A 20,050-nucleotide genomic window follows, 5' to 3' on the forward strand; every position below is an offset into this window, starting at 1 on the left:
TNGGGGGGGGGGCATCCAACTCAGGTTTTGCCCAGGGCTACAGTTTGCCCAGGGCTGCCTCATTACGCCCCTGCAATAAACCTTTGAACCATTACTAGAAAAAACCGTAGGGAAGACAGGGCTTTTCTTATATTCTCCTTTTTTAAGATGTCTTAGTTTGGAATTTATTTGTACATGGTTTGTTTTGTGTACGCAAATTTATTGACTGTAATAAATTTAACTGAACTATTCACCTCGAATTTCTTGGGTGAGACCTAGGCCTATGCTGCCAGCTAGGGATATCAAGAGATATAGTAGATCACACAGCCTTCAGGAGGACACATAGATTCTGAACTAGATATGTGCTAAGGATTCAGTATGCAGAACTTAATTCCATACATGCAGAAGCCTGATTCAGATCAGGAGGGCCACCCATAGGGGTAGGGGAAACCACCGCCACCTCCCCCACATTGTCCCTGATCAAAGCAAGACACTGTGTTTTCTAATGGGGAAACCGATACACACACAGACACCGTCCCCCGTCCCGTCCCCCACACACCGTTGCAGACGTAAACTGAATCAGGTCCCAGGTGACTGGGAATGAAAAAAGTTGCAAGCTAGAACTCCCAGACACAAGGACTGACTGTGTAAGCTCTGAGTCGCCCCCCCAAAACCTTTTGGCAAGGACATAGGAAAGGGGGGGGTTTCTCGGGTTCAAACCCCCCCATTCATGTCCGAAGCTCCGCCCCTCCATTTTTGGGGTTTTAAAACATTTTTAGTGTTTTTTGGTTTTTGGCCTGCAGGGGGCGTATTGTTTGGGCTAGCAGCACCAAACTTTCAGGGATTGTTTGGGGGACTCTCCTGATGATAGTACCCAGGATTGGTGAGGTTTGGTTAAGACTCCCAAAGGGGGTGCCCCCATCCTCCATTGTTTCCAATGGGAGCTAATAGGAGATGGGGGCTTCACCTTTGAGGGTCCATAACTTTGGACACCCTGAACCAAACTTCACCAAACTTGGGAGGCATCACCAGGAGAGTCTCTTACTGATGGGTAGCGTGGTGGCCAAGTTTGCAGATGATACCAAATTAGGTAGGGTGGTGAGCACCACAAAGGATTGCGAAGAGCTCCAAGCGGACCTTAATAAATTAGGTGAGTGGGCTAAGAAATGGCAAATGCAGTTCAATGTAGCAAAATGCAAAGTGATGCAAATAGGGGCAAAAAATCCAAACTTCACATACAAGCTACAAGGGTCAGTGCTATCAGTCACAGACCAGGAAAGGGATTTGGGCGTCTTAGTTGATAGTTCCATGGGAATGTCAACTCAATGCATGGCAGCTATGAAAAAGGCAAACTCTATGCTGGGGATAATTAGGAAAGGAATTGAGAATAAAACTGCAAAGATTGTCATGCCCTTATATAAAGCCATGGTGCAACCGCACTTGGAGTACTGTGTCCAGTTCTGGTCGCCACATCTCAAAAAGGATATTGAGGAGATAGAAAAAGTGCAGAGAAGGGCAACAAGGATGATTGAGGGACTGGAGCACCTTCCCTATGAGGAGAGACTGCAGCGTTTGGAGAGGAGATGGCTGAGGGGGGATATGATTGAAGTCTATAAAATTATGCATGGGGTAGAAAATGTTGACAGAGAGACATTTTTCTCTCTTTCTCACAATACTAGAACCAGGGGGCATTCATTGAAAATGCTGGGGGGAAGAATTAGAACTAATAAAAGGAAACACTTCTTCACGCAACGTGTGATTGGTGTTTGGAATATGCTGCCCAGGAGGTGGTGATGGCCACTAACCTGGATAGCTTTAAAAGGGGCTTGGACAGATTTATGGAGGAGAAGTCGATTTATGGCTACCAATCTTGATCCTCTTTGATTTGAGATTGCAAATGCCTTAACAGACCAGGTGCTCGGGAGCAACAGCCGCAGAAGGCCAATGCTTTCACCTCCTGCATGTGAGCTCCCAAAGGCACCTGGTGGGCCACTGTGAGTAGCAGAGAGCTGGACTAGATGGACTCTGGTCTGATCCAGCTGGCATGTTCTTATGTTCTTATGATACCCTGAAAGTTTGGTGCTTCTATCTTAACAATTGCACCCCTGACAGCAGGCACCCCCCCAAATTTCCCCAGATTCTCCTTTTAAATCCACCCCCTCCGACATGGATTAAAAGGGAGAATCTGAGGTCCTCAGTTTAGAAGAAGAAGAAGAGGAGTTTGGATTTATATGGCCCCTTTCTCTCCTGTAGGAGACTCAAAGGAGTTTACAATCTCCTTGCCCTTTCTCCCTTACAACAAACACCCTGTGAGGTGGGTGGGGCTGAGAGCTCTGAAAAGCTGTGACTAGCCCAAGGTCACCCAGCTGGCGTGTGTGGGAGTGCACAGGCTAATCTGAATTCCCCAGATAAGCCTCTACAGCTCAAGTGGCAGAGCAGGGAATCAAACCCGGTTCCTCCAGATTAGAATGCACCTGCTCTTAACCACTACGCCACATTGAAAGTGATGCTGTTTCAGGGTGGGGGATAATCCACCCCACAACAGCATCACTTTCAATGTTGTTTTAACTGGGGTCCCCAGATTCTCCCTTTAAGGTTGATTTAAAAGGAGAATTTGGGCTCTCTAGTTTAAACACCATTGAAAGTGATACTGTTTGGGGATGGATTCCAGCATCACAGTGGCGGGGGCGGGGGGGGGCGCAAATCTCAGATTTCGCACCATGTGCCATTTTCCCTAGCTATGCCTCTGCCCAGAGGGGAGGGCAGAAGGAACTGCCAGCTGGTGGGGGGTGGGACAGGGGAGTCTGCCCTCCCTGGTCTCGAAGAGCTGCTTTTATAAGTGCTAGGCCAGGGGCGGGCCTTGGAGAGGCGTGGCCATGCCCTAGGGACGGGTGGGGATGAGTCCTCCTCCCAAGAACAGGTTGCTCGACTTGTCCTGGAATCAGCGGTGGAGCTCAGCTAATAGAGATGGGGAGGGTGTGGGCGGACACAGCCGGTGACAAGAAGACTCGTTGGTTACGCCCCACAACAACAGAGGAGCTGCCAACCTGGCAGCTAGACAGACCGGGGGCTGGGGAGCTCCCTTCTTGCAGCTCTACTAACCTGGAGGTCCGCAACTTTGCAAACCAGGTCGTGTTCCCCGCCGGGGGCCATTGAATGGGTAGAGGTTACCGGGACAGGCAGCCGGGTAGCCCATGCCCCTGAATAGGAGTCTGAAGATAGCTGCTGGAGACAGGCTGGGAAGGTGAGTGGCTTCATTTCCCTCCCAAAATGTTCTCGATTAAAGGCTCCCCGACGAGACAGCTAAAAGGAACTCTTGCCCGCTGTCCACAAGCTGAACCCTGCACAGGAAGCATTGCAGAGATTTTTGCATTTCTCTAAACACGCGTTGACTGCACTTTTCAGTCCTCTCTCCCGAGGTTGAAAAGCTGCAACAGAGCAAGCAGCAAACGGGACAAAAACAAGGGATTCGTAGCTCGCGCATTTTCCTCCCGCCCGTTCCAAGGCGTGCCTGGTCCTAGCTCCCGCAGGCGTCGTTCACAACAACCCTGTGAGGGAGGCGAGGCTGGTGGAGAGTCACTGCAGAGCCGGAGAGTAGTTGAAAAGCCGCGCAGGGACATCACGGACCGGCCCCCAGAGTGCGGAGTCGAGTCAAATTATGCTCCGCTTTAGACTTCACTTCTGTTTCAGCAATTATCGTTCGGTTTCTAGCTTACAGGGAAACGAAAATCAGCTTGCAAATGACTTCCAAGCAATCGGGTCGGTTGGGGTGAAGCGCTGCAGTTTCGCTTTCCGTTTACATTGTTATGTAAGTTTAGGAAGGCTCTACCTGTTTCATATCGTGGAGCAACACGGAGAGGAGCCACGGCTCCTGGAGTAAGTACGACCTTTGTAGGATGGGAGGATATGTTTTGAGTAGAGGCTTTCAAATAGTTTAAAAGTTGAGCTCAGCTTAGTTAGGACTAGTGCTAAGGAGCATGCACTGCGTGGTAGAATGTGGGTTTGTCACATGGGGAATGCAATTGCCTCCCTTCCCCCTCCCTCTTCACGGGGACAACTGATCCCTGCTGCTGGTGGGGGTGGGGTTCAAGACTGGAGACATTCAGTAGGTCAGTGATGGCGAACCTATGGCACGAGTGCCCGAAGTGGCACTCGGAGCCCTCTCTGTGGGCACGCGCACACAGTTCATCATGTGGGGGTGGAAAATCACCCCCCACACACAGACATCTAGGCTGGCCTGGGCCACTGAGCATGATGTGTGTCCACCACGGTGAGCAGGGAGGACTCGGCTGGCGGGCCTGGTGCCTGTGCTCCGGGTGGCTGCTGCTCGAGGGGGGGGGGCGTGCAGAGGAGGCAGAGATGCTAGAGAGGCACAGAGCGGTGCACGTGGGACTTGCTGGAGGCTAGAGCAGGCTGGCCCCTGCTCGAGTGGGTGGGGCAGAGAAAGAGGGAGCCAACCGTTTTTTCTAAACTAAAACCTCAGCATTCAGGTTAAATTGCCGGGTTGGCACTTTGTGATAAATCAGTGGGGTTTGGGTTGCAATTTGGGCACTCGGTCTCAAAAGGGTTCGCCATCACTGCAGTAGGTGGTCTGCCATTGTCATCAGGACCCTCGAAGCTGTTAGGGGTGGCACCTAGCTGGTTGAGGTGCATTTCTAACTCCAGACCGGGGCTTTATAAAATAGATGGTGATTGTATCTGGGTGACTTGAGATGCACCCCTGTCAATGTAGCTGCTTTTCGATATACCGTATTTCCCCGAAAATAAGACAGCGTCTTATATAAATTTTGGCTCCCAAAGATGCGCAATGTCTTATTTTCAGGGGATGTCTTATTTTTCTGTGCTCTGTTCGTCGGGCATGCTTCCAAACCCTGTGCTTAAAAAAGGATGCCCTGTTTATTCTCTGAAACATTTATAAATGCCAGCAACTGAACAGAGGCACAGTGGCCACCTGACTAAAATTGCTTCATTGCCCAAGACGTTGTGTAAATTAAAACATTCGTTTAACGCGCAACAACTCCCTCTCCCGCTTTTGCTGACGTGTGGGCTCAGGTGAGCTAGGTGCTTGAGTCTCTGCGGCTGAAGCAGGGCCGGATGCACGGCCTGCTTCTGCGGGCTCTTCTGGCTCTGCGCCTTGACCTGGCTGTTCACCCTGTAGAACCATGGTGGCGAACCTTTGGCACTCCAGATGTTATGGACTACAATTCCCATCAGCCCCTTCCAGCATGGCCAATAGGCCATAATAGGCCATGCTGGCAGGGGCTAATGGGAACTGTAGTTCAAAACACTGGAGTGCCAAAGGTTCACCACCACTGCTGTAGAGCCCGCAGGGGTCCTGGCTGCTCCACCTGGAGGTTGGCACCTGGAGGTTGGTACCTCCACCTGGAGGCTGGCAACCTTATCCACTGGATGGCTAAGGCAAAACACGAGAGAGGCTGATAAAATTATGCATGAACTGGAGGAAGTGGACAGAGGGAGCTTTCTCTTCTGCTCCCACAGTTTTAAAATTTAGAGACACCCAATATGTTTCTGAGGGAAATGGGTTCATAATGGACAAAAGGAAAACTTCTTTACTTTGGCTGATTCCGCATGGGCCAAAAACAGCAGTGTGAAAACGGTGTGAAAATGGTGTAAAGGGGTTTAAAATGGTGTTAAAGGGTTTATACTGTTTTCACACCACTGTTTTTGGCCCATGCGGAATCAGCTTCAGTGAGTAATTCAACTGTGGAATTTGCTGCCCAGGGAGAGGAATAGAAGAAGAAGAGTTTGAATTTATACTCTCTCCTTTTTCTCCTGAAAGGAGAGTCAAAGGGGTTTACAAATGCCTTCTCTTTTTCTCTACACAGCAGACACCTTGTGAGATAGGTGGGGCTGAGAGAGTCCTGAGAGAACTGTGACTTGCCTGAGGTTACTTAGGAGGAATGTAGGAGTGGGAAAACAAATCCTGTTCACCAGATGAGAGTCTGTCACTAGTGTGGAGGAGTTGGGAATGAAACCTAGTTCTCTAGATTAGAGTCCACCTGCTCTTAACCACCACACCACACTGACTCACAATGGCCTCCTTCCATCCCAACAGCGTGCGGGTGGGGGCATTCCTCAGGGCCGCCTCCACCTCTTTCTCCTGCAGTCTGTTTGCGGCCAGCTGCCAGGAGAAACTGCACTTGGGCGGAGAGAAGAAGAAGAGTTTGGATTTATATCTCCCCTTTCTCTCCTGCAGGAGACTCAAAGGGGCTGACAATCTCCTTGCCCTTCCCCCCTCACAACAAATACCCTGTGAGGTAGTTGGGGCTGAGAGAGCTCCGAGAAGCTGTGACTAGCCCTAGGTCACCCAGCTGGCGTGTGTGGGACTGCACAGGCTAATCTGAATTCCCCAGATAAGCCTCCACAGCTCAGGCGGCAGAGCAGGGAATCAAACCCGGTTCCTCCAGATTAGATACACGAGCTCTTAACCTCCTACGCCACTGCTGCTCCTAGGTGGCTAGTCAAGTAGCATTGGTGGGCACAGGGTCAGGGGTCTTTGGCCCCACCCACTGACTTGTTCACAGCCTCCTCCTCCTAGCCCCTGCCTAAATCAAAAGTCCTGTCTGGGCGGGGGCTGCCCCAATCTCCTTCTGGGGTGGGACATGCGTGGAAGGGTCAGTAGCTTGTGGGCAGAGAAAGGCCTCAAAGTTGCAGTGAGTGGGCGGCCGGAGTCCTCAACTTCACCCACGTTTCTCTCTTGCCTCCCAGTGGAGGGCCTTCCTAGCTGCTGCACAGTGGAGCAAATTAGGCCTATCATGTAATCCAGACGAAAGGCACCCCATTTATATGTTCACCAATGAACCTGACTGGGAATGTATGTATGACTCATTCCAAAAAAAGAAAAACAAGCCAGTGGCTTTAGTGATCAATCAGTAATTTATTCCAGCCTGAGCTGTTGTCATTCAGACTCACTTACTCAGATGCATGAGGGAAGGGCTGTGACTCAGTGCAAGCAAGTCCCAGTTTTGATCCCTGGCATTTCCTGCTAAAAAGGACCAGGGTTGTGTTTTGTAACCTCCCAAACTCCCTGGAGAGGTTGCAGCCAGCCCGAATAGACAATACCAGCCGTGACATGCCAATGATATGATCCAGTACAGGGCAGATAGGTATGTTCATGTCTATTAGGTTGTTTTTATACTCACCACAGAAAGGTGTGTGTGTGGGGGGGGGGTGATTTTTCAAAAAGGGGCTGGTTGAAATTAAGATCTAATACAAAGAGAAATCCATTCACACAGAGTGAATGAGGACCCTTGATATCAGTTGTCAGATAGAAGAAGTTCCTTTAAAGCCCTTGAACGCGAGGTGGTGTCAAACTCGCTGTTTCTCCAGATGGATGGCCTGATCATCCCATGCCAGCATGGACATGGCAGGGGATGATGGTTTGCAGTCCAGCTAACACCCGGAGGGGCTGAAGTTTACGCACCTATGCCCTAGTCAACTGGAGTTCCATTCATCTGCGGGACCGCCTCTCCCAGTATGCCCCTCAGAGAGTGCTATACTCAGTGGACTTCTGGTCGGTCTATCAGCACTGAACTAAGAGAAAACATACTTTTAGCATTGGTATTTGACTCCATTGTCACTATCAAACATTTATAAGACTTGCTCTCCAAATCGTTGGAAATGCGGGGGAAAGGACGGATCTTTCTTCCACTTATGGTGCGAATGCAAAAGGGTCAAGAAATATTGGAATAAAACACATAATTGTATCTCAGAAATGTTGGGAATAAGATTTGATAAGAATCCACAGCTATATCTCTGAGCCGTTTTTGACAATGCTAACAATGATTTGGTAAAATATAATAGTTTAATCTTCTATTTAACAACTGCGGCCAGAATGGTGCTTGCGAAATATTGGAAATCGAAATACTTACCATCTTTGGAGGAATGGGTGGGAAAGGTTGTACAATATAGAAATATGGACTTATTAATAAACAAATTAAAAGAAAATACAGACAATAGAAAATTAATTAAATGGGACATATTTATGACTTACCTTAGCATGGAGGACTGGCATCCAGAACCACCTAATGGCGGACATTTGAAACTAATTTCAAGTAGATAGATTTATATTATATAAGTATGCATTAATAAGTATATTAGGTTAATAGATTGTACGAGAGATAGAGAGATGAATTCGATGTTCCGCTGATTTAGTTTCTTCATTGTATTTACAAGATTGATAATGCAATACAGGATACAACTATAATCTCTATTTTCTACCTTCCGTTTCTTTTTTCTCTCATCTCTTCTTCCTTTAAACTTACTTTTTATATATTTTTTCTTTTGACTTATGATGCATATGTTTATGGATTTGTGATTTGAATTTTATGTATTTTTGAAAACTTAATAAAGTATTTATTAAAAAAAGACAGTGCTATTCTCAGCTAATAATAGCTCACAGGAGATCCCTGCCCCAGGTATTGTCCAACTTCCCTCCACCAGGACTAGACCCTTTTCACAGGGCCTGTAAGACTGAGTTATTCCACGAGGCCCATGGTTGAGGACAGCCACAGTAGACCTCCTAAGCTGGCCTCTCCTCTTTTTCGTTCTTTATATTATTTTTATACTTTTATGTTGATTATTAGCCGTACCCTCAGGGATATAAGGGAAGGGCACCATGTAGTGGGAACTGTAGTTTTTAAGTATATATGTTTAATTGCATAATTTTAATTGTATATACATTGATGCAGTGGTGGGATCCAAAAATTTTAGTAACAGGTTCCCATGGTGGTGGGATTCAAACTGTGGCGTAGCGCCAATGGGGCTGGGTGGGGCACGACAGGGGCATGGCCGGGCATTCCAGGGGCGGGGCATTCTTGGGCGGGGCTGTGGCAAGGACGCAGCCACTGCGCCGGTCCTTGGGCGAGAAACAAATGAACGCAGGCGCAGGCTGCCACGCACGCCGGTGCACCTCCTGCTAGACTGCTTCCAGTTCTGTGCGCTACTGCTGAGAGGAGGGGCGTAACTAAGGCAAAAATCACGTGGCAAAATCACCAATTAGTAACCCCCTCTCAGCACACACAAATAATTAGTAACCTACTCTCGGGAACCTGTGAGAACCTGCTGGATCCCACCTCTGCATTGATGTCCACCACTCTGAGCCCTGTTCAACAGGGGAGAGTGGTTTATAAATATAACTGTAATAATGACAAGAGGATGATGAACATGAACCCAAACTTAAAATACTACAGGAGGTTACAGACGGATCTGCAGTATATTTACACTCATAGTGAGGGAGAAGTCCCAGATAAAGATCTGGAGGGTGGGGTGGGGAATAGTCTTGAACTTAGTAGGTCCTAATTCAGTAGTTTTGGAAAATGCAAATAGCTGAATGCACTGACAGCCGTGCGCTTATGCTGCTATAAATGTTGTAAGCCTTTAATAGGCTCCCTGTGGGGGAGGGAGGGGGCTTGGTGCAAAACTGAAAGTGTTCTGCCTTTCTGGGAAATGGTGTGACTTCACTTCTAACAGGGGTGGATTGCAGTTATTAATCAAGCCATCTGTCAACTGCAGTTAGCTCTGCTCCTAAGTATCTGTTTTTAATTGCATGCTTGATTGATATGTGACTTGGGCGCATCTGCATGTTTCACTTTCCAAGCAACTGGTATTTAGGTGATCCGCTGCACTCCAGGGAGAGAGAGAAAAAACCCACACATGAGAGAGATTAGATAAACTGTCCAGCAGCCAACAGGTTTGGCTCAATTTACGAAGAATCTTTCTTCTCCCCAGATGCGGGCGAAATGTTAGGAGCAAAAGTTACCAGGCTGTGGCTACACAGCCAACAAAACCCACAACAGCCAGTTGATTTTGGCCTTGGAAGCCTTCTACAATACACAAATTGTTTTCAGTGAAGTGTTAGCCAATAGAGCATTTTCAATTTAATATCAGCTTTTATGTTTCACCTGTAAGATTTCCAACCTGGGTGGCTGGAAAGCATCCACTGCTACAATTGATTTCCAGGCGACCAATCAGTTCACCTGGAACAAATGGCCACCCAGGAAGGTGGGCGCTATGACATTATAAGGCAGTGATGGCGAACCTTTTCGAGACCGAGTGCCCAAATTGCAACCCAAAACCCACTTATTTATCGCAAAGTGCCAACTAATGTCATTTTAAACTCGAACACTGAGGTTTGAAGTTTAGAAAAAAAACAGTTGGCCCTGGAGGCTGACGTTACCGGCGTAAGCTTGGTGAACCCACTGTGCAAACGCCTCGAATGGATCTAATCACGCACCCCTAGGAGGGTTTACTCTGCAAGTAAAGCCCCATTGCTGTGCAAGCAATCGAAGCATACTCCCAGGTAAAGGATCATGCCCAGGCCAGCCTAGGGGTGTTTGGGGGGGTGATTTTCCACCCCTCCCACATGATGAACTCTGTGCACGCGTGCCCACAGAAAGGACTCTGAGTGCCACCTCTGGCACCCGTGCCATAGGTTCGCCACCACTGTTGTAAGGTACTGAAGTCTCTCCCTTCCCATTCTCTTCAGTCCCCATTCTCCAGATATTTCCAAAATCAGAGTTAGCAATCCTATCTATGTTTTTAGGTTCCTTGTTTTTCCAACATAACATTTACTACAGGAGGATTGGATGATGTAACTCAACACAAGTTATATGTACATACGGATGTGTATGTGTGTTTGTTATGAAATCTTTTATATATAACTTGTATTGTTTCCTATCTAAAGGATTGATGAAATATTTTATATTGCATGTTAATTTACAACAATTAGAAGGAGAAGAGTTTGGATTTAAACCCCGCTTTTCTCAGTTGCAGACCCTTACTTCCAAAGGGTTAATTTGTGTATTGTCAAAGGCTCCCACACACGCCAGCTGGGTGACCATGGGCTAGTCACAGCTTCTGGGAGCTCTCTCAGCCCCACCTACCTCACAGGGTGTTTGTTGTGAGGGGGGAAGGGCAAGGAGATTGTCAGCCCCTTTGAGTCTCCTGCAGGAGAGAAAGGGGGGATATAAATCTAAACTCTTCTTCTTCTTCTTCTTCTTCTTCTTCTTCTTCTTCTTCTTCTTCTTCTTCTTCTTCTTCTTCTTCTTCTTCTTCTTCTTCTTAGCATCCATTTTCTCCAGGAGAACTGCAGTCTGGAGATGAGCTATAATTTTGGGAGATCCCCAGAATCCCACTACAAGCTGGCACTCAGCACCCCCATCTCAGGTGCTTTGTGATAGAGAGGGACTGTCAAGGTTTCTGAATGTGCATCCACAGTGTGTGCAGCATTTTGGATTGAACCAAAATGCGGGGGGGGGGGGGGGGGGGGCGAGATGTAGGCATCCAATTGTCTCTAAGCAGTTGGGAGGTAGTATCTGTTGGACTCCCGGAAGAACATAATGGGCGAGAACCTTCTTTTCTTTTCTTTGTTTACTTGGTTGGCTGAATATTGTTTGCATGTGCAATGTAGCCTGTTGTTAGGATTTGCAAGTGTCTGTCACAATCCTGACAACAAGGGGTTAACTGTGTGCATGTTAATTAGCTAGTGAGGTCAGTGTCTTGCTATCAATTCATTGATGAGTCATTGGGCAGTTAATCCGACATTGCTTAGGTGAGGCAGAGCAGGTAGGTCAGAGGTTCTAAAGTTAACTATGTTTCTTTGTCTCACACTCCATTCTCTTTTTCTTGTACCTGTAAGATGGATTCACCTTAAGAGGTGAATGTACCTAGGCCACATGTGGGCTCACATGTGCCTAAGTTCTGCAACTAAGTTTGTACTAGAATAGTAAGGATTTGTTATGTTTATTCCATGTGTACCCTACCCTGATTTAGTTAAGTAAAGTTTCTTTTTATAATCACAGCAAAAGTCTCCTGGTCTTTCCTCTCACTCTGCTTATTACCCAAATAGGGAAACAATTCCCCAACACCTGTCCCTCTTTAAAAAGTCTATGAGGTGCTTATGAAAGGTTTCAACAAAAACACTGTAGAATGCCAGGGCCTAAGTTTCACTTTTCGAGAGCGCCCAAGTTCATCTTAACTTTGTCTTTCAACAGTGACATTCTGTAAGACCAGTATTAAAGCCAAACTAGATGGCGCCACCATTTTAAAGCAATTGTAAGCAAAACACAGCACGACAATCTGAGGTGCTCTGAACATCCCTACCCATCCAGTGCGTTTTTAAGTCCCAAAATGGTGGACTCACCTCAGCTGTTTCAGTACTTGAAGAAGCTTGGGGAGGTAGGGGGGATAAGAATACCTCAGCCCACCACATTTTAAAATTACATAATTAGATTTTAAAAGGGGCTGTGGCTTCCAGAAGTCAGGTCCACGATCACGGTCACATCTAGTTTGGCCCTTAGAGGAAATCAGTCACATAACAAATTTCCTAACCTTGTGTTGTTTCAGGGTGGCACATGTTTAGATGTGGTAAATCATAACCGGTGACTCGAGGCTGATGAGCGATCAGTGCATCCTACAGCATCTTTCTTTTGTCAGTGAAAAGAAGATGGGTCAAGGAACAGAACATCGGGGAGATGAATTCATTGAGTATGTTGCCTGTGATAAAGCAAAGAAAGGTAATGTGTTAGGAAAGAGGTGGAACACTGTGATGAGTTGGTTCAGGCTACAGGAACAAGAAAGTCACACCAGCCTGTTAAAACCTTTGAACTTCAGAGAAACCAAACTGATCAAAGGGTTATTCTGAAGCACATGTCAGGAAATGGAAGTTACCCGAGAAGCAAAGTGAGACAAAGAAAAAGATTCTGCTACGGGCTAGGCAAGAGAGAGCATCTCTCACCCTTAGGTTGCTCGGTTTGAACAAATAAACCAGGCTGGGACGGCGCATTGCTGAGAGATCAATGTAAGAGAAACCTTTTTGCTATTTTCTATTTGCAATAAAGTCTTTGAGAACTCAGCAGTTTGGAGTGTCTGGATTGGAAAGAACCTGGATTAGAGAGGTGGGATTGGACCCCCCCCCCCCCAGTCCTGATCTTGTGGCAAACACCCACAACTCAGATGGAGTCTGAAGAGTTTTCAAAAGGGAGTGAATGTCAATCTTAAGTAGGGTTGTCAGGTCCCCCTACCGGACATAGGGTTACCAGATCCAGGTTGGGATACCATATTTTCAGGGTATCATCTCTTAACTATTCTTATGATGCCACCCAAGTTTGGTGAAGTTATGTTCAGGGGGACCAAAGTTATGGTCCTTCAAATGTGTAGCCCCCATCTCAGGTTAGCTCCCATTGAAAACAATGGGGATGGGGGCACCTCCTTTGGGGGTCCATAACGTTGCTTCCCCTTAACCAAACATCACCAAATTTGGGTGGTATCAGCAGGACAGTCTCTGGATGGTACCCTGAAATTCTGGTGCTGCTAGCCTTAAAAATGTGCCCCCTGCAGGCTGGAACGTGAAAAAAACACTTAAAAAATTTAAAAACACACAAACGACCCTGAAATGTTGGCGCCGCCCCCCATGTGACCAAACGGGGGGCGCCCGGGGACATAGGGTACCCCCTGTCCCTAGGCAGGAATGCCACTGCCAAAGATAATTCTGGGGGATCTCCAGGTCCTACCTGGAGGGTGGCATCCCTAAGTTTACGAGTATTGTGGCTGAAAAGGCAGCGAGCACCACAAAGAGGAACACATCTAACCGTGACGTGTCTCTGAAAATGCCAGCCATAGATGCGGCGAAATGTTAGGAGCAAGAACTACCAGATCACGGCCACACAGCCCGGAAAACCCACAACAGCCAATTGATTCTGGCCATGAAAGCCATTGACGATACAACACATTTTTATTCTGGCATAAACTGTTCTGGATTAGAGCCCGCTTTTGTGAATGAGTGTAGCCAGTCTCAGTTAGGCAGACTTTAAAAAATATTAGGATCAGAAGGTTGATGAGAGTCAATTCTGTCTGGGTTAGCTGGCAGACTGAGACTTGCCCAGATATGCAAACTTCGGAGGGCAAAGTAACAGAATATGCTACAATGGCAAAACTGACAAATTTTGTAAACCAAAAGTCAAAATTTGAGTTCAGTGAGAAGTGGGAAGCTTTTTTTTCAGTATGAGGCTGAATCAATAACATAAATATATTAATGGTTAAGGTTATAAATATTTGTTAATTGATGATTGCTTTGATAATTATGCTGTTTGCCCCCCTGAGCCCTGCTGGGGAGGGTGGGATATAAATGTGAATATAAAATCAATCAGTCAATCAATATCTATGGGTGCTAATGAAATCATTTAAGAACAGAATGCTAGATTGGATGAAAGAAGATAGAAGGCTCTCTCAAAGTGGTGTTATGACTATAAGTCAGTTTGTTAGAATATTAACTTCCATTCTGCTGTTGTGTTTTAGTTTTATGATTAAGTATTTTTCTGTTTATTATTCTTGTGTTATTTTTCTTGGGTTTTATTTTTGTTTACTATCTTCTGCATAATTATTTCGAGAAAATCAATTTATAAAATTATATATATTAGAGCCAATTCTATCTGGAAGAATTTTATGATTGATCGATGGAGCCAGAATTGTTATGGATCCTGTGACTGACTTTGATGTACCACGTGCCATGCCCCGTTTTGTGTTTTTAATGTTTAAGTGGTTTTTATTTCACCTTTCTCCCCATAATAGCTCTATATTAATATGCCTTTGTGTCTCGAATGGGGACCCACAATGGTTTAAACATCATTCTCCCCTCACAACAACTCACAACAACAACCCTGTGAGGAAGGCTGAGGGAACAACAGGCCCAAGTTCGCCAGTGAGGTTCCATAACAGAGCAGGGATTCACACCTGGGTCTCCCAGATCCTAGTGTGACACTCTCACCCCTACACAACACAGGCAATCCATAAGGATAATCAAAGTGGCTAGCAAGACAAAAGGAAAAACATCTGGGCACTGTGCTTTAGATCAATAGGAATATTAGTGGACAAACATGTGTTGCTATGCTAGTTGCAGGGCTAGGTGAAGAAAAGTAATGGCTGACCTGCACAGGCACAGGTTGGGCTGGTCAGAATTGTCATAAGTGGCAAAAGAACTATAACACTCAATACAAGTGGTATTTAGGTGTTCAGATCATAGGAAGAAGGCATCCAGGTTGTTTCAGCTGAATTAAGGCGTTCCACCGCTCACATCTAAGTACTTTTGGTAGGTATTTGGCGTAGTGGCTAAGAGCAGGTGCATTCTAATCTGAAGGAACTGGGTTTGATTCCCAGCTCTGCCGCCTGAGCTGTGGAGGCTGATCTGGGGAATTCAGATTAGCCTGTGCACTCCCACACACGCCAGCTGGGTGACCTTGGGCTAGTCACAGCTTTTCGGAGCTCTCTCAGCCCCACCCACCTCACAGGGTGTTTGTTGTGAGGGGGGAAGGGCAAGGAGATTGTAAGCCCCTTTGAGTCTCCTACAGGAGAGAAAGGGGGGATATAAATCCAAACTCTTCTTCTTCTAAAATATCTTCTTTGACATTGAATGAGCTTCCCACAGGTATCTTTCTCTGAGCAACTCGAAGAATATTAATGTTGTTTTGTTTCTTAGATTACCAGGTTTTGTCCAGGAACAATTTGAATCGTACGAAAAGCTTAGTCATTATCCTGTTCTTCTTGCTTGTTGTGATTGTCTTGGGAATTCTTCTGGCAGGTGAGTTTTAGTTTCGATATTTCAAGCTCCCACTGTGGAAAAAGGAATATAAATTCCATTTCTAACATGGGTCGCTCAGAGATTATGCTCTAGGGAATGTTTTATTGAATGCTTAAATTTCTAATTCTTAGTCTTCCGCTTCTAAGTCTGCTGGACTGAGAAACCAGCTGATTTTGCAAATGGATACTGCCCATGAAACTGTGCATTTGGCATCTTGAGCTTGAGGTTTCTTGAGTTTGTTTGGAAAGAGAAATTCTTGCAAATATGTGTAGCAGAGGCATAGCTGGGCCAGAGTGCGCCCGGTGCGCACTCTGTGTTTTCTGCCCCGGTGCGCACTCTGTGTTCTGCCCGGTGAGCACTCTGTGTTTAGGGCAGTCTCCTAATGAGACCCTGAAAGTTTTGAGACTGTGCCTTCAGAAATGTGCCCCACCCCAGCCTGCAACCCCCATTGACAGCAATGCAGAAAACCCAATGTAGAACAAAGATTCTTGGGCAAATTTCGGGATGTTCTTGCAGGGAGGGCATTCTTGGACGTATCAGCACCAACATTTCAGGGAGACTGTCATGATGGCACCCCCAAGGTTTGGTGCAGTTTGGTTCAGGGGGTCCAAAGTTATGGACCCTCAAAAGGGTAGCCCCCATCTCCCCCTAAACCAAACTGCACCAAACTTTTTTTTTGGGGGGGGGGGGTCCCATCAGGACCGTTTCCAGATGATATCCTGACATTTTGGTGCTGATACATCCAAAAATGTGCCCCCTTCAGAAACATCCCAGAAATTTGCCCAAGAATCTTTGTTCTGCATTGAGTTTTCTGTATTGCTGTCAATGGGGGTTGCAGGCTTGGGGGGGGGGAACTTTCTGAAGGCACAGTCTCAAAACTTTCAGGGTCTCATCAGGAGACTGCCCTGATGATACTCCCCAGGTTTGGTGCAGTTTGGTTCAGGGGGGCCAAAGTTATGGACCCTCAAAACTGTAGCCCCCATCTCCTATTCGCTCCCATTGCAAGCCTTTATTGGCAAAGACAACAGTACAACAATAATAAAAACGGATTAAGAAGCATATAAAATACAGGAAATTAAAGTTAGGTCGAAGGAAATCTACTGGCGTTTAGTAATTTCCAGGAGAAAGTCTGCCACTATCATGCAGAGAGAAGGATCAGGATTGTCCAACAAGTAGCGTAATCTAATTAAATCGGGGAGATCTGGTAAATGTAAAGTAGTAAGATTCACATATTTGGATCTGATTTCCTTGAATCTGAGACAGTGTAGTAATTGGTGGGCCAGAGATTCAACTGAGCCATCATTACATGGGCATAATCTTTTAGCCTTTTCTTGCTTATTAAATCTGCCATGTAACAAGGCAGAAGGCATAACATTAAACCTGGCAAGCATTATGGCTCTCCTTTGAGCAGGGTTTATTAAGCAATACAGGTAGTGTGCCAAGTGGCCCGTTCAAATGGGAGAGAAAAATACAGGGGGGAGCATGTTTTCTTGGCTGCGGTGATTAGGGTAGAGAACTCCTATCCAATAGTTGACCTTTTAATTTTCTATAAGCTTCTGAATAGGACAAAGGGCAAAGTGAATCCACTGACAGTCCAATAGAGGCTATTTTTTCTTCAATTATGGAAAACCAGGGGTTGGAATGGGTGTCAGAGAGCAGACGGTGAACCAGGGAATTACAGTCCAAGAGAAAATGAATTTGCAGCCAGAATCTAAAAGCCCTTAGCCAAGCAGCTGATTCCAAGGAGTTTTGACCTAACTCCAGACAAAGGGCTGCATAGGGCACGCAATTTGGGGATTAGCTCCCATTGGAAACAATGGGGGATGGGGCACCCCCTTTGGGAGTCCATAACTTTGGACTCCTTGAACCAAACCTCACCAAACTTGGGGGGTAGCATAAGGACAGTCTCCTGATGATATGCTGAAATTTTAGTGCTGATATGTCTAAAAATGCACCCCCTGCAGGCACCAATGGTTTCCATTATTGATGCATAAGTCGCCCACTGTCCCTGGGCTCTCCCTGGTATCTGATCAGCCCTGGGCCAGGTAGCTCAGCAGCAATTTTGCTTCCAACAGCACCACTCTCTGTTTTACAGTTGCATTGTCTACTTGTCTTTGCTTTCCAGTAATGCAGAGCTGCTCATACCCTCTTATTTTTTTCTTCCTATATATTTGGTTGCAGTCCCCATCCCTCCCCATATAAGTTAAAGTCTCAAATACCTCATGGCAACCATGATGGAGTTTTCAAGGCAAGAGATGTGCAGAGGAGGTTTCCCATCGCCTGCCCTCCATAGCAGTGCCCTTCTTCCTTGGTAGCATCCCATCCAAATACTGGCCTTGATCAGCCCTGAGTAAATGCCAGTCTCTGAGGAGATCACGTCTGTCTGAGTTATTAGGGCTGCTTGTCGCCAACCCCCATAGTGCAATCAAAGGTATGTGAGCACTGGAAGCAGAATGATAATATTTTAAGTTGTGCTTCACAAACACACTTGTATGTATTGCTCATTCATTGGACTCAGCAACCGAACGCAGTGTTTGTGTGTGCGTATGCATGCGTGTCCAGTATAAACACACACATCTATGTTTTAGGACCCCTTTCTTGCTGGCAGGGGGAAGCAGGCCACGTTGGTCACTTTTGCCCTGAAACAAGATATCATTTCTTTAATCTTTGCTGTGCTCGAATATACCTTATCCATGGGGTATGTAGTTCTCAGATTCAAAGTGGTGTAACAATTTATTGTCGAAGGCTTTCACGGCCGGAATCACTGGGGTGCTGTGTGGTTTCCGGGCTGTATGGCCGTGTTCTAGCAGCATTCTCTCCTGACGTTTTGCCTGCATCTGTGGCTGGCATCTTCACCATCAGATCCTCTGAAGATGCCAGCCACAGATGCAGGCGAAACGTCAGGAGAGAATGCTGCTAGAACACGGCCATACAGCCCGGAAACCACACAGCACCCCGGTGTAACAATTGTTTTTAAGTGTTTATGAAAAGAAGAAGAGTTTAGATTTATATCCTCCCTTTCTGCCCTGTAAGGAGACTCAAAGGGGCTTATAATCTCCTTTCCCTTTCTTCCTCACAACAAACACCCTGTGAAGTAGATGGGGCTGAGAGAGCTCCGAAGAGCTGTGACAAGGCCAAAGTCACCCAGCTGCATGTGTTGGAATGCACAAGCTAATCTGGTTCACCAGATAAGCCTCCATAGCTCAAGTGGCAGATCAGGGAACCAAACCCGGTTCTCCAGATTAGAGTGCATCAGCTCTTAACCACTACGCCACACTGGGTTTGTGTTGATTGGTCTCTTTGTCTTCTACTCGCTCAGTCACAGCTTCAAAACTGTCTTCAGTTTCTGAGGAGATCCTCACTTATGCCTCCTGCCCTGATGGATGGATTGGATACCTGGGGAAATGCTACTACTTCTCTGAAGAAGAAGCAGACTGGCTTTCTAGCCGTCAAAACTGTGCCTCGCTGGGAGCCGCCCTCTCATTTGTTGAAACAGATAAAGAAATGGTGAGGGGAAGACGTGCACTGTGCTTTTCAGCCATCTTTACTAGAATATTGACAAAGCATAAGAATGTTAGAGCTGGTGGTGTGTATGTGGGATTTGCTGTTTTTGAATGAAAGGCTAGTGAGATGGGACAGTAAGTGGACCCCCACCCCCACCCACATGCTGATAGGGAAGGGCCTGCAGGTGAGGCACAATGGTGGCACTTCAGGCAGGCACCGTAGTGATGTTCCTACCTATACACACTGCTCATCACCATCAGAAAAGAGATACATAGGCAGTAGGACCACTCATGAACAGCTATTGGAAGGAAGAATACAGGTGGGTGGGTGTGTTGGCTTGAAGGAAGATATTGGGGGGAGAAAGCAGGATCCCTGGCCCCTGGGCATTCTGCCAAGGGACCCCCAAAACCTGAAACCAGCTCAGTTTGAAAGTCTGGAGGTTTTCCAAATGTAATATACGAATTTGAATGAAAATACTATGGATGCCACCTGATTTATCTCAGCTCTCACTAAAATAACTGAAAGTATAGAAAAGTGCAGCAAACAATTCATTCCCCTTTTATGTGAGTCATGTTTTACCCCACCCCCCCCCCCCCCCCCCCCCCCCCCCCCCCCCCCCCCCCCCCCCCCCCCCCCCCCCCCCCCCCCCCCCCACCCCCCCCCCCCCCCACACCACGGCCCCTCCCCCCCACCCCCCCTCCCTCCGGCCACCCCCCCCCCCCCCGCCCCAACCCCCCCCTCCCCCCCCCCCCCCCCCCACCCACCCCACGCCCCCCCCCCCAACCCCCCCCCCCACCACCCGCCCCTCCACCAACCACCCCCCCCCCCAACCGCCCCCGCCCCCAACCCCCCCCCCCCCCCACCCCCCCCCCCCCCCACCCCCCCCCCCCCCCACCCCCCCCCCCCCCCACCCCCCCCCCCCCCCACCCCCCCCCCCCCCCACCCCCCCCCCCCCCCACCCCCCCCCCCCCC

General features: G+C 47.3%; 1 protein-coding gene across 1 annotated transcript; it reads left to right on the plus strand.

Annotated features, from left to right (window-relative positions):
- Positions 1–2,942: 2,942 nt before the first annotated feature.
- Positions 2,943–19,216, plus strand: LOC125427733 (C-type lectin domain family 2 member D-like). Its single transcript, XM_048487286.1, has 5 exons — positions 2,943–3,223; positions 12,346–12,515; positions 15,473–15,574; positions 18,894–19,081; positions 19,196–19,216. The coding sequence occupies exons 2-5, from the start codon at positions 12,395–12,397 to the stop codon at positions 19,214–19,216; spliced, it is 432 nt and encodes a 143-aa protein (XP_048343243.1). The 5' UTR covers positions 2,943–3,223; positions 12,346–12,394.
- Positions 19,217–20,050: the final 834 nt, after the last annotated feature.

The sequence above is a fragment of the Sphaerodactylus townsendi genome, linkage group LG03, assembly GCF_021028975.2.
Source record: "Sphaerodactylus townsendi isolate TG3544 linkage group LG03, MPM_Stown_v2.3, whole genome shotgun sequence".
Taxonomy (NCBI): domain Eukaryota; kingdom Metazoa; phylum Chordata; class Lepidosauria; order Squamata; family Sphaerodactylidae; genus Sphaerodactylus; species Sphaerodactylus townsendi.

Bases quoted from the DNA above. Each gene is read 5' to 3' on its own strand.
- LOC125427733 (XM_048487286.1), top strand. From the start codon at position 12,395: ATGAGCGATCAGTGCATCCTACAGCATCTTTCTTTTGTCAGTGAAAAG. The intron at 12,516-15,472 runs GTAATGTGTTAG...TTTGTTTCTTAG, and splicing joins CTGTGATAAAGCAAAGAAAG to ATTACCAGGTTTTGTCCAGG. The intron at 15,575-18,893 runs GTGAGTTTTAGT...CTACTCGCTCAG, and splicing joins CTTGGGAATTCTTCTGGCAG to TCACAGCTTCAAAACTGTCT.